Consider the following 15226-nt stretch of genomic DNA (forward strand, 5'->3'; position numbering starts at 1 on the left):
GCGTCATCATATGGCGTCAGGTGTGTATTGCAGCAAGCTAATAATCGGGAAACTGCAACCGGTTGCTTATGCATCCAGGAGTCTGTCTAAGGCTGAGAGAGCCTACAATATGATTGAGAAAGAAGCGTTAGCATGTGTCTATGGGGTAAAGAAAACGCATCAATACCTGTTTGGGCTAAAATTCGAATTGGAAACTGACCATAAGTGCTGAGTTCAAAGAATTCATGACCCGTAACGAGATTAAACATGTAACATCTGCCCCGTTTAAAAAACAGCGTCCAATGATCAGGCAGAGAGAGCAGTGCAAACCATCAAGCAAGGCTTGAAGAGGGTAACTGAAGGCTCGCTGCAGACTCGCCTATCCTGAGTCCTGCTTAGCTACTGCATGAGACCCCACTCACTCACTGGGATCCCACCTGCTGAACTGCTCATGAAAAGAGCACTTAAGACAAGGTTCTCGTTAGTTCACCCTGATCTACATGAACAAGTAGAGAGCAGGCGGCTTCAACAAAGTGCATACTATAATAGCGCAAATGTGTCACGCAAGATTGAAATCAATGATCCTGTATTTGTTTTCAATTATGGACAAGGTCCCAAGTGACTTCCCGGCACTGTCGTGACCAAAGAGGGGAGCAGGGTGTTTCGGGTCAAACTTTCAAATGGACTCATTCACCGGAAACACTTGGACCAAATCAAACTCAGATTCACAGACTATCCTGAGCAACCCACCTTGGACCCTACCTTTTTTGATCCCCCAACATACACACCAGTGGCAATCGCCCAGAAAGGTCAGCTGCACAGCAACCCAGCGAGGAACAAATGATTCAACAACACCAGCTTTCACACCAAGACGATTAACCAGGGCAAGAAGGGCCCCAGATCGACTCACATTGTAAATAGTTACACTACTGACCTTGGAAGGGGGCTGGGAGGGGGTGGCGGAGTGTTGTTATATATGTAAACTTATATTTTACTCTGTACAGCCACCAGAGAGCTCAGCCCCTGGAGTCTCAAGGGAGCACAGGTATTTAAGGAGGCTTCACAGGTTGGCGAGGCACTCTGGAGAACTGCAATAAAAATCTATGGTCACACTTTACTTTGAGCTCACAGTGTTCCATCTGGCTCTTTCTCCATACACTACATTACGGACCTAGAGCTGGTACTTGGGATTAGACTGGATGACCTTTTGTTGGATGAAGCAGATATAATGGTAAGTACGGCAGGGAATAGAATATGGCCAGGGTGATCTCCTGGACTAGTTTCGATCGCCTGGATGGGTTGGAGAGGAGTTTTCCCAGATTTCTTCTCCCTAAATTGGCCTGGGTTTTTATCTGGTTTTTACCTCTCCCAGGACAGCACATGGCTCCAGTTGGGGTCGAGTGTCAATGTTTTTAGTAATAGGGGTGTCGCAGTTGTGTGAGGCGGACTGGTTGGGCTGGATGCTCTTTGCCTTTCCGTCATTGCTCATAGGCTTATATGTAACTTTTAGGGCTGCTGGCCAAGGGCCGTGTGGCTCTTTGTCGGCCGGTGCGGACACGATGGGCCGAAATGGCCTCCTTCTGCGTTGTAAATTTCTATGTTTCTATGTTTTCTCACATCCCACTTCCCCCTCTTCCCACAATCTCTTCAGATTTGCAAACTGCACGTGGTGTAAACTTGCACCTCTTGCTTTAGCCCCCTCTCCTCACCACAATCCTACCCTTGTGCCTTCCTCATTCCAGACATCCAGGAAATCTAGCCTGCCCAGCCAGTGGTTAACCAAGAAGAGGGAGAGGAGAGTGAAAAAGAAACACCGTTAATCGATTTCACACTCCCAGCCACCAGCTCCTCGAGGTCATCCAGCAAGGCCATCTGCAGTGTCCCCACTGAAGGTCAGCAGCTTTCCAGCAGCCACTGGGTAACCACTGCATAGGAACACTAGATTAGGAAAGGAAACACGAAAGAAAGGCACTAAGGGAATGTACAAGGGTGATTGGTTGGCATTGTTGTGTTGAATTCGAATTGATGACTTTACAAGTTTGGACTCTTTGTTTTGTGGTGCCTCTCATTTCAGCTTTGTACCCAGGAGGACACTGCGATGTCCTGTGCCAGAGGGATGGTAAGGTGGGGAAGTGGTGAGCAACGGAGATCTGGGGTTTCAGTCACTGCAACCGGAGTCTGATTTTTTTCTTCCAAACCGACCTTAACGGCCGACGCAAACGGGTTGAATTTCCCCGTCAGTGTGCTGTTGCATCATAAGGACCAGGAAGATGCTACATTTAATTCAGAGCTGTGTCTGCCAATCTCAGCGACAGTTTCAGGGTACTTCAAAAGGAACATATAAAATTCAAGAACCATTCAGGTTCATCATCTCAGTTCCAAACTTTTTAATGGAAGGTTTCCACTGGCATCTATGGCTGATGGAAGAGACCTACCACCATAGCGTTGGTTTACTTTAGAGAGAGAGAAAACCTCAGAACATACAGGCACAGTCCATACAGTGGAGAGATTGTGATCACAAATGTGGTTCCCAGTGAATACAAGAACAAGGAAAATCCTGCTAGTAATTCTCCTCTTTAGTGCTGGGTGAGTGGGGGAGGGTATTATTGTAAATGCTAACTCCATGGTCACTACTTACCATCCAGTCCATGAACACAGATAACCAGGTGGATTCCCTCCTCCAAATTCTCCTCCTCTTCTTCTGGGGTGAAGTATGGGATATCCGAAGCCAGAAAAGGCAAGTCACTGTACAAGAAACCTTCAAACTTCAGTCCCTTGATCAACTCGTCTTTAGCCTGAACAAAACTGCAAAAAAAAAGTTACAATGTAGATGGAGAAGTGTTTTATTAATTTATTCATAGGATGTGGGCAAGACCAGCATTCATTGCCCATCTCTAATTGCTAGTACAATATTCCGCCCTTAAATTTCACACTCCCAGAATCCCTATTTGAACAGGGTAAATGCCCTTACATCTTTTACACATTACAAAAGGTTTATAATATAAGTACTTTCACTTTCAGGGATTTTAAGAGGACCTCTCCATTTAGGGACGGGATATACCCAATTTCTAATGGGTCTAATATGTCAATATTTTCTTCAAGCAGCCTTATTTCGAGGGGGTAAAGAAGAAAGAAGATGCATTTATATAGCGTCTTTCACAAACTCAGGACATATCAAAGCGTTTTACAGCCAGTGAAATACTTCTGAAGTGCAGCCACTGTTGTAACACAGAAGCTACAACAGTCAATTTGCGCATAGCATGGTCTCACAAACAGCAACATGATAATGACCAGATAATCTGTTCAGAAATGCTAGCCGAGGTCACTGGGGAGAAATTCCTTGCTGTTCTTCGAAAATAGTGCCATGGAATCTTTTACGTCCAGGTAGTGGGGAGTAGATGGGACCTCGGTTTAACGTTTCATGCGAAAGAAGAATGCTCGAAGCACTCAGCAGGTCAGTCAGCATCAGGAGACAAGAGTCAAGTTAATGTTTCAGGTGTTTATGTTTTGGAGGAAACATAGAAACATAGAAAATAGGTGCAGGAGTAGGCCATTCGGCCCTTCGAGCCTGCACCACCATTCAATAAGATCATGGCTGATCATTCACCTCAGTACCCCTTTCCTGCTTTCTCTCCATACTCCTTGATCCCTTTAGCCATAAGGGCAATATCTAACTTCATCTTGAATATATCTGTTTACATTGTACATTAATGATTTAGACGAGGGGATTAAATGTAGTATCTCCAAATTTGCGGATGACACTAAGTTGGGTGGCAGTGTGAGCTGCGAGGAGGATGCTATGAGGCTGCAGAGTGACTTGGATAGGTTAGGTGAGTGGGCAAATGCATGGCAGATGAAGTATAATGTGGATAAATGTGAGGTTATCCACTTTGGGGGTAAAAACAGAGAGACAGACTATTATCTGAATGGTGACAGATTAGGAAAAGGGGCGGTGCAACGAGACCTGGGTGTCATGGTACATCAGTCATTGAAGGTTGGCATGTAGGTACAGCAGGCGGTTAAGAAAGCAAATGGCATATTGGCCTTCATAGCGAGGGGATTTGAGTACAGGGGCAGGGAGGTGTTGCTACAGTTGTACAGGGCCTTGGTGAGGCCACACCTGGAGTATTGTGTACAGTTTTGGTTTCCTAACTTGAGGAAGGACATTCTTGCTATTGAGGGAGTGCAGCGAAGATTCACCAGACTGATTCCCGGGATGGTGGGACTGACCTATCAAGAAAGACTGGATCAACTGGGCTTGTATTCACTGGAGTTCAGAAGAATGAGAGGGGACCTCATAGAAACGTTTAAAATTCTGACGTGTTTAGACAGGTTAGATGCAGGAAGAATGTTCCCAATGTTGGGGAAGTCCAGAACCAGAGGTCACAGTCTAAGGATAAGGGGTAAGCCATTTAGGACCGAGATGAGGAGAAACTTCTTCACCCAGAGAGTGGTGAACCTGTGGAATTCTCTACCACAGAAAGTAGTTGAGGCCAATTCACTAAATATATTCAAAAGGGAGTTAGATGAAGTCCTTACTACTCGGGGGATCAAGGGGTATGGCGAGAAAGCAGGAAGGGGGTACTGAAGTTGCATGTTCAGCCATGAACTCATTGAATGGCGGTGCAGGCTAGAAGGGCTGAATGGCCTACTCCTGCACCTATTTTCTATGTTTCTATATTTCTAACGAACTGGCATCAACTCATTCTCTCTGCGGTAGAGAATTCCACAGGTTAACAACTCTCTGAGTGAAGAAGTTTCTCCTCATCTCGGTCCTAAATGGTTTACCCCCTTATCCTTAGACTGTGACTCCTGGTTCTGGATTTCCCCAACATCGGGAACATTCTTCCTGCATCTAACCATTCCAGTACCGTCAGAATTTTATATGTTTCTATGAGATCCCCTTTCATCCTTCTAAACTTCAGTGAATACAGGGCCAGTCGATCCAGTCTCTCCTCATATGTCAGTCCTGCCATCCCGGGAATCAGTCTGGTGAACCTTCGCTGCACTCCCACAATAGCAAGAACGTCCTTCCTCAGATTAGGAGACCAAAACTGAACACAATATTCCAGATGAGGCCTCACCAAGGCCATGTACAACTGCAGTAAGACCTCCCTGCTCCTATACTCAAATCCCCTAGCTATGAAAGCCAATATGCCATTTGCCTTCTTCACCGCCTGCTGCACCTGCATGCCAACTTTCAATGACTGATGTACCATGACACCCAGGTCTCGTTGCACCTCCCCTTTTCCTAATCTGCCGCCATTCAGATAACATTCTGCCTTCATGTTGTTGGCCCCAAAGTGGATAACCTCACATTTATCCACATTATACTGCATCTGCTATACATTTGCCCACTCACCTAACCTGTCCAACTAACCCTCACAGCTCACACTGCCACCCAGCTTCGTGTTATCTGCAAACTTGGAGATATTACACTCAATTCCTTCATCTAAATCACTGATGTATATTGTAAGAGCTGGGGTCCCAGCACTGAGCCCTGCGGCACCCCACTAGTCACTGCCTGCCATTCTGAAAAGGACCCGTTTATCCCGACTCTCTGCTTACTGTTTGCCAACCAGTTCTCTATCCACGTCAGTACATTACTCCCCAATACCATGTGCTTTAATTTTTGCACAACAATCTCTTGTGTGGAACCTTGTCAAAAGCCTTTTGAAAGTCTAAATACACCACATCCACTGGTTCTTCCTTTCCACTCTACTAGTTACATCCTCAAAAGTTTCTAGAAGATTTGTCAAGCATGATTTCCCTTTCATAAATCCATGCTGACTTGGACCGATCCTGTCACTGCTTTCCAAATGCGCTGCTATTTCATCTTTAATAATTGATTCCAACATTTTCCCCACTACTGATGTCAGGCTAACCGGTCTATAATTCCCTGTTTTCTCTCTCCCTCCTTTTTTAAAAAGTGGTGTTACATTAGCTACCCTCCAGTCCATAGGAACTGATCCAGAGACGAAGAAGGGGCCATACCCAAAATTAAATTGACTGTTCTCTTCACAGATGCTGATTGGCTTGCTGAGTTGGTAACTCAAACTAGGTGGTATTGTATCTGCTGCCCGTTATAATCCCCACCCTATATTCAGTTCCATTAATGACAACAGAACTGAATATTAATCGAGCATGTTACAGGCGGCCAAAGCGATACCGCTGTTTAGCGCCACTGCCCAAGTTAAATCTCTACCGCTTGATCACTGATGAATTTTCCCCAATACCATCAGATCATTCAATGCACAGTGACCACTACCCACTGGGTAAAACCAGTCAGCCTCGGTGAAAAGGATGTTTTTCTTTCAAGATAGGTAAGACTTGCATTTATATAGCGCCTTTCATGAGCACCGGACATCCAAAAGCATTTACAGCCAATGAATTACTTTTGAAGTGTAATCACTGTTGTAAGGTAGGAAATGCGGCAGCCAATTTGCGCACAGCAAGCTCCCACAACAGCAATGTGATAATGAACAGATAATCTGTTTTTAGTGATGTTGATTGAGGGATAAATATTGGCCAGGACACCGGGAGAACTTCCCTGCTCTTCTTCAAAATGCTGCCATGGGGTCTTTTACATCCACCTGAGAGAGCAGGCGGGGCCTCATCTGAAAGATTGACAGAACTGAACTTAATATCATTGCAAAATGAAATTGAGAAAAGCGGAGATCATGTAAACATAAGCAGGTTATTTAAAAGCAAGCCTTCCTTCGTCCGTGTACTGTCTGGACCATGGAATGTCACTTGTGGAATTCAACTGATCATATATCTAGATTGTAGTGCTCTTCCTAACATGGGACCACTTAATGCTGACCATAGATAGTGAAACGTGAAAACATGCTGCTTTCCCCAACACAAAATCCCATGCCTTGATGCACATGAAAATATTTTGAAGTTTAAACTAATGAAAGAAAATACACATCAATATCACCCTAAGTGAACAAGTTGCTACATGTCAGTGTTACAATGTCTTCTTAAACAAACTGTAAGGTGAAACCAGTAGATATATTAATTTTTCAGGCAATGTATTTTAGTACAGTGGGGAGTAAGGATCTCTGGCTGCACATACATGCTGGATGACAACTGAGATTATTCAAAACATAATTTAAAACGATTGTCATTGTCTTTGTGACAAACTAAGTGGCATGTCTACAGAATAGTTTGGGGAATAACTCAAATTAGATTGCAGAAGCAATTCTAGACAAGACATTAAACAACATAATTGCTTTCAGATATCTCGGCCAAATGTTGCTATTTAGGTCCTCACTTTCACTTGAAGTGGTGTAGCAGGGCAAAGGTGCTCTGTCTGCTGCTCTGTGTATTATTTGATCTCCTACTCTATGTACTGCACTCCAATGAGTGGAAATCTGCAGCATGTTGTTTCTGTGTTCTGGGATGTGCTGCATTTTATCCCGATATGAATTGATGGGATTGCTACAAGCAGACGTGAGCCTCTAATTTGTAGGCAGTGCGAAGTGAATCGTTCGCCCCTGGCCACAAAGCAAGCTTCGCACAAAGATCTCGCGACCTCCAGCGAGAATTTTGGATATTCCGACTCATAATTGAAATCGACCAGTAAATGGGGATTCCCAGCAAAGAACTTCTGTGCTGTCAACAAGCTGTCTAAGCAGCCAATCAGAACGCAGAATTCTCACAGACAGCGAACTAGGAAGTGGGTAAGCTCCTTTGGCGTCGAAATTGATCAAAGGCAAGTTCCGCCCATTTACCGTCGAAAAGACCGCTAACATCCTGACGGTACTTTGGGCGGAAATTTTGTAAAAAATGAAGAAAAAAGCGCCCAGTGGTACAAATGGGTGTTACACGCCAATTCTGGGCGGTAGGTGGGATTCTGGGCGGCAAATGGAATCCTGGAGAAAGTTATGCCGAGGCTGGAGTCGGGACTTTGCAAACTGCCGGCATGAGGGCCTCACCAATCTCCCACGGAGGGGAGAGCGGCGAAAAAACAGAGAAACCGCCGAGAAAACTCGGTAGCAGCCGGCGGTAGGATCATCAATTTCGGCCCCTTTGATTCTAACTTCTTATAAATGTTAGAGAGAGCAAAACAAAGATTGGGCTCTCACACGGAGGAAAGGCAAATCTGAAATAAGGTTCAACAAACTTTTAAAAATTACATTTTATTGTTTTAGTTTCTTCTTAAAAATTAACATTTTTATTATAATGGATAAATTTGATACTTCACAAAATTGACATTAGTTTTTAAGGGCTATAACCTTTGTTTAACAGTAAATCCGCTGTTAAAACCCCAGTTACACCTAATCCAGAAGGGTTTAGTTTTTAATGGGGTATTTAATCGTGGTATTACCGCGGAAGAGCCAACGTTTTCGTCAGTTTCCATGATTTGACAGATTACACTGATTGCCGGTGCGGGGGATGAGGTGGGGGGCACAGCGCAGACTGTGCCAGGGCAGTGAATAACAGCTCGCAAATTCAGGATTTCCGCGTTAGGCTGCGCACGCGTTAAATCTTAAAGTTGCCGTCAGTTTCAAAGGCAAAATGAACGCTGCCAGTTCACCGTCATCAGGACCGCAAATTCCGGGCCAATATAGTTGCTGAAACTCTTTTTACTTTGAATCATAATAAATCTGTCTGATGTGTGTGATAGTGATTACTGGCTAGCTAATTTACCATGTGTGGCAAAGCTTAATCCTGTTCCGATCGATGCTGGGATGTTCGAAATCCAGACCATTTTTTTTTCTGTTCCTACTGTCAGTGGTGGTATTTCAGCCAGTTGGGTCTGCCATACCGATGCTCCAGTTGAGATAGTCTAACCCAGCTCTAACACTGAACCCAATCTGCCCCTGCCCTGAATGTCTCAGTGCCATGTCCTTACCCACAAAGCCACAGGGCGAGGTACATTTAAATCAGTAACTGGTTGAAACTTTACCTCTCCATTCTCTCGTTGGTTTCTGCATCAGTGTCCTGTGAATTCGCTGAGACAACTCCAAAAGAGCCCATGGGTTGTCTGGTGATGGGAGACGCCACCTGCTTTGAAGGAAAGGCAACTGGAGAATCCCTGAGCATGGAAGAAAATGGCAGACATGTGGCTGTGCATGAAACAGAAAGATTCACCACCTCAACCATGTTTCTTTTCTCAAATACCATGCCTGAGCCACCAGTTCCAGAAGAATTTCCACCATCAACCAGAGGTTGGAGTTCACCGTTGTTGCTGCCAACTGGCAGCTTTTCGCCCCCTTGCTCATCCTGTAATTGGCTACAGCTATCATAATGCTGGTCCATTCTGATTCCAGTTTCTAGTTTTCCTTCGTGGAGGCAGGGGTCTTCTTCATGACATGTTCTGTCTGTCAAAATGACGTCACTGTAAGTAGCTGTGATGGGCTCCAGTGTTTCTGTTGTCAGGCCAGGTTGTGCAGTCACTTTACACATCGATGTCTCATCACTCGTGTTCGGCACATATTCGGCATTTGGCAACTTGTCGCCAAATGAACCATGTTGGTCATTTTGAAGCTCATCAGAAAGGGGAAGTTGTAAAGATTTAATTTCCTCTGTGTGACTGTCAGGGTCAGAAGTATTAATATCTGTATCTAATAACTCATTAAAGTCCACCTTCTTACACACAAGCTCTTTAAAAGCGTGATTTGTTGAATCCTTAAGGCCATCAGCATCCAATGTATGATGGTGGCAATCACTATTCACTTCAGAGGAAAACCACTGATTATTGGCTATTGTCGCAATAGTGGTCTTTTCAGTAGCCCCTGTTGTGCTGCCACTGTCCAGCACTGAATCTTCTGTAGTCGTATGCAGGATATCTTTATCTGTCGGGGAATCAAATACATCACTGCTATCACTTTGAACTGAATGTGTTTCTTGTTTGCCTCCCTCTGCCTTTTCTGAGGGATGCTCACTGACCCATTGTTGTTTATCAACAGTCTGATCCTGCGCGAAAGAGTCAGCAGTTTCGTCCGTCTGATCTGAGCTACTGATCTGTGGGGCTGAGACAGATTTGGTCAACTTGCTGAGTGCCACCTCTTCTTCGTCTTCGAAAGGCAAGGAACTGATTGATGTCAAAGAAGCCTGAATTCCACTCGGCAGACTGGTGCCACTTTCAGTCTGACCACCCTCCAGTGAGTTCCTATGGACTGCTTGCGCTCTAACTATCTGTTGTACAAGGTCCCGGTCACTAGATAAATCCAGAGGTTTACGCATCTCTGACCAAGCCACTGAACTGGGTTCACTCTCTATTCCAGAATCAGATATTATTGAAAGAGATCGTTTCATGGCCCCAGATATAATGGGATAGTCAGCACACTCAATTCTTCTTCTTATAGATTCTTGTTCGATGTCCATATCTTCAGAGTTAACTACAGGATGCGACAAGTCCAAACCCAGTTCACTGAATTCCTCTTTCTCACTAAGTTCACAGTCATTAGATACAGACAACTCATTTGTATCTGTTATATTTGGGGAGCAAACTACCAACACGGTCTCACCACGATAAGGATCTTTGTTACTGGGTTTTACCTCAATATACATCAAGCCTGATGTTGACCTAGTCTGTTTGACTAATGCTTCAGGGACAGATTCTTGCTGCTCAGAACTCGATGACTTTTCATTCAATCTGAGCAATTCAGTATGATTTTCATAGATTGTAGAGAGTTCCCCTTGACACTGACCAATACACTTTTCCACGTCTGAGGAGCTCTGAATGCTTTTGATTTCGGCCTCACTAAATTCATCATATTCTTGGCTGACAAAAGCAGCCAAATCCACAGAGTTGTACATCGTTTCCAAGGAAACAGTTTCAGTCCTTGTCGCAAGCATCGTCAAGGCCTCAGAAGTCAAGCCGCCATCTCGTGCTTGCTGGAACCCTTTCACTCCAACTGGTAAACTTCCAAACTCTGAAACGCGAGTGTCGAACACAGGATTCAGCTTCGGTCCCACCTCCTTATTGGATGTGTCGCTGTCAAACCCGTGGTTAGCTGTGAAGGGAAAAGTAAATAAAGTAAAAACCACATACTCGAACATCTCAAGCCATTTCCTAAGTGTGTGAGCGCGCAGCGCAAACCAATGACTTTCCAATTAGAATTCTGAAAGAGGCAACTTAAGGGCTAGACTTTCCACTTGGCTGTCTATCACCCAAAAAATGGGCGATGTTCCAGCGATGTTCGATGTCCCAGCCCTACTGACCGCTGGCTCATTGCCCATTTTTTGGATGACGATTTTCCACTCGGCGATAGGCCAGCGATGTCAAATGGGCGATGCGAAAGGTCAGCGATGTGACGCTCGCCCAACGAACGGCCAGCGATGTGGAAGGCAAAAGCTTCCCCATCAATGGCCTTCTGCGCATGCGATTTAAAATTTTTTTTCCAGTCGACAGCATTTTGCGCATTTCGGGAGGTCAGGGGTCAACCACATATGCGCAGAAGGCAGTTGGGGAGAGAGAGAGGAGAGATAAAGGAGAGAGTTGTTGGAGTTGGAGGGAGGAGATTTGTGGAGTTTTTTGCCGTTGGAGAGTTGGATAAAGTGTAATTAAAATGCATTGCACGGATGATGTAATGTCATGTCATGAATGCAGCCTTTGTGCTACTCTCAGGTTGACAACATAAGAACATAAGACATAAGCAATAAGAACAGTGGAAGGTCATCTGGCCAACTGTCCCCTTCTCTGTGTGCTTCCCATAAACCTGTGTCCAACTGCGACTGATGCAGCCGTGGCAGGTTTTCTGGGGCAATTAAATCCAGATGATACATTAATATGTAAAGTCTTGTCAGTAATGTGTACCCTTCTGTTCTAATAAGTTCAATAGGCTCAATTGTGCTTTGAAGGTCAACCAGAGGCGCAAGTGGAAGCCGCACAGGAGGAGGAGGAGGATACGATCGAGCCAGAGGAGGAGGAAGAGGAAGAAATGGAGGTAGCCACGGAGGGGGATGAACCTGCGGCCACCGTGGAAGTTGCTATTGCGACTGAAGGGGCACCGGGACCAAGCGGCGGGCAGCCGGCAACGCCAAGGCGACCCCACGGAGGTGGGGTCAGCGAGCTCAGCACTCGCCTGCAGTGGACGATCGGATAGAGGGCGTGAACTCCCTGTGCGAGGAGACAGTCGCGATAAATTGCGAGCAGCTCCAGCGGTTCGCACGGGAATTTTCCTGGGTGTCTGCTGCCCAAGCGGAGGAAATGCAGCAGACGCTGGAGGAGATGCGCGCACAGTCCGCTGCCACCAATGCCTTGCGGTATGTGTTGTTGGCTGAGCACGGCGCTGCACCCCAAGGTGCCGTGATCGATCAAAGCACAACCCCCAGCACACAAGCAAGTCAGGAGGAAGCACTTCCTTCTGACTTGGGAGACGATGCCCCTGCCCGTGCTTCATCGTCCCCTCCAACACCCCCCCCAACAGCCGATCGTGCCACCATCACCCCCACCATGGCAGGAAGTATTGCTGTTGCCCGCTGCACGCCCGTGTCGTCCCTGTACCGGGGGACCAAAATGGGTGGGTGGGGCTAGGACACGGGGGGGGGGGGGGGGCGGTCCAGAATCTGGAGGAAAACGTGGCCACAGCTAGGGTGGGGGGTGTTACTGTTGTACATGTTTTTCTTGTTGTTGTTCGTGTTACTGTTTCTGTTGGTGGGGGGGTGGGAGAGGTGTTTAAAATTGAAATTGTTAATAATAAAATTTTATTGAATCTTACGTTATTAAAAAACAATGCACAATTGTAAGTAAAGTTAAGTTAAAACATTAATGCAACTGTTGTACATTGAAATATAAATATAAGTATAAATGTGAGTGGATCTATCAGTAAAAGGATGTTAAAAGCCCCTTGTTTTAGCAGCCTTCTCCCTTCCTCCGACTTTCAAAATGGCGTCCGTAGTGCCGAGTTCTGTGAGGAAGGCCAGGAAAAAGCAACCATTCTCCAGCGATGTTCTCAGCGAGCTATCAGCCCAGCGATGTGCCAAAAGTTGGGCTGGGCGATGTGCGGGCAATCACCTCAGCGATCAGCTCGGCGATGTGAGCCGAAAGTTAGGGGGATAATTTTTTGGCGATGATCCAACCTGAATTTCGACTTTTTTGTCAAAATGGGCGATGAAAGGCCGTTTTGGGCGATATATGGGCGATGTGACGTGGAAAGCCTACCCCATAATGTCCAGTGCGATATGCTGAAGTGGGGTCAGATTAAAGCACACAGTTGAGGGAAGTTTAGTCCGCACCTTAAAAGTTACATCTTGCAAGTTCAAAATTAGGATGTTCGGATTAAGAAGGGAAGTGTGTGTTGAAAGCAGGAATAATATATGGGTTCAAGAAGCAACTGGATGCATTTCAGGAGAGCACGATTTAGTGTTATAATGAGAAGATGGGTCTATTGGGTTGATTGATCAAAAGGTGAAGAGCTTGTTGGGGGAAATTGTTCCCAAGTATGTTTTTAACCCTGCTTCACCTCACCTGACAGCACTCAATTCTGATCCTGGATGCAAAAAAAGCCCATAAAAGAGTTCAATAGCCTCAGCATGGAAATCCTTCAAACTGGTGAGCGCAAAGTTTCACCATAACATTTGGACGACAAACAAAAATGTTCTACTCACTATGATGCACCATCACAAAAGAAAATTTGCAAAAATGACATTTATTTTCAATGGCGCTGAAAAGAATCAGCATCATGGAGAAATATTTTCCTCTGATCGCTAACTGGAGCAAATGAATAAAGAAATGGGAAGTCCCACTTTAAAGTCTAAAAACAGCAAAGAGAAGAATACCTGTGAAAAAGATAAATTAGGCCCTGAAATGATGTTGTGGGACACAAGCATACACTTAGCACTTAGATCTGAAATTCCTCCAAAGGAGAAAACGTGGTAAGCTTTTGTATGCTAGCATTCCGTAATGTAATTTAATTGTTGGTGGATGAAATGTTTCGCCACATCAAGTAATTGAGGCAGACACACCCAGCTTCTTTATAAGGATGAGTAGAAAAATATTTAAATCAGATGACAATTCAGGGCGATGGAGAGAGAGCAGGGCAGTGATATTAATTTTGAATTGTTTTAGCACAGAGCACGGCAGACACGAAGGGCTAAATGGCCTCCTTCTGTGCTGTGATCGTCTGTGGATCATAATTTCTTTGAAATTTAAATCTAAGCACCGACAATATTAATCTGTTCCAGCACCACTAGATGGCTGCATAGGGCAATACAAGTTTATGTTTGATGTGAGTATCACTTCACCTCAATTTTGACCCCCTTTTAAACACACTCAAAATAAACAACACCGAACAAAGAGCTTGTTTAAAAATGTTCCCGTTGTCATTTATTTATCATGTAAAACTAGGTTTATGCTCTCAAGAACATGCTTGAGCCATAGCAGAAGTGTGTGCATCAATCAAACTAACATTAGTCTCTCTGGAGTACATCTATCACCTGACCAGTAAGCGTGTAATTTCAATATAATATGCACATATCTTCTCTCCTCTTCCCCTCCATTTTTTGACTCTTTATACTTCCAACAGATTCTCTGCTCATCAATGTGAGAGGTTTAGTGCTGATGGAAGGTAACCTTTTCCTATTTCTAACGCCCAGTTGGACAATGCAAAGTAAAGTCAGGCGATCGATCGGACAATATCAGTTTCCCCATCGGGCAGGTTTGGTTAAAATGAGTCCCTCCAGTGTAATAAGAACATAAGAAATAGGAGTAGGAGTAGGCCATTTGGTCCCTCGAGCCTGCTCCTCCATTCAATGAGATCATTGCTGATCAGCTCCACTTCCCTGCCCACTTCCCATAACCCTTCACTCCAGTATCGCTCATAAATCTATCTCCACCTTAAATATATTCAATGACCCAGCCTCCACAGCTCTCTGGGGCAGAGAATTCCACCTGAGAGAAGAAATTCCTCCTCATCTCAATTTTAAATGGGCGACCCTTTATTCTTAAACTATGCCCCTTGGTTCTCGACTCCCCCACGAATGGAAACATCCTCTCTGCATCTACCTTGTCGAGCCCCCTCAGTATCTTATATGTTTCAAAAAGATTACCTCTCACTCTTCTAAGCTCCAATGAGTATAGGCTCAACCTACTCAACCTTTCTTCATAGGTCAACCCCTTCATCTGAGGAATCAACCCAGTGAACCTCGTCGCCATCATTGTGTCTAGATCAAGTAAGATCCGGTTGGATGTGGAGTAAGGCTCCCTTCCCTCCACTTTGGCCGAAAAATGTGCCTCAACCCCAGCCTCGGAACATTGCCCTTACTACTGTGACACATTCCCATTCCTCACACC

At 45.1% G+C, this 15226-nt stretch overlaps 1 protein-coding gene across 7 annotated transcripts in view; it reads right to left on the reverse strand.

Moving 5' to 3' along the window:
* fam135b (family with sequence similarity 135 member B) overlaps positions 1-15226 on the reverse strand; it is a 528209-nt gene that overhangs the window by 55974 nt on the left and 457009 nt on the right. For all 7 annotated transcript variants that reach the window (XM_070895461.1, XM_070895487.1, XM_070895479.1 and 4 more), the window contains 2 exons: positions 8894-10946; positions 2618-2784 (listed from right to left, as the gene is read on the reverse strand). In XM_070895461.1, coding sequence (XP_070751562.1) covers positions 2618-2784; positions 8894-10946 — 2220 coding nt within the window. The remainder of the gene's footprint in view (positions 1-2617; positions 2785-8893; positions 10947-15226) is intronic.

The sequence above is a fragment of the Pristiophorus japonicus genome, chromosome 1, assembly GCF_044704955.1.
Source record: "Pristiophorus japonicus isolate sPriJap1 chromosome 1, sPriJap1.hap1, whole genome shotgun sequence".
Taxonomy (NCBI): domain Eukaryota; kingdom Metazoa; phylum Chordata; class Chondrichthyes; family Pristiophoridae; genus Pristiophorus; species Pristiophorus japonicus.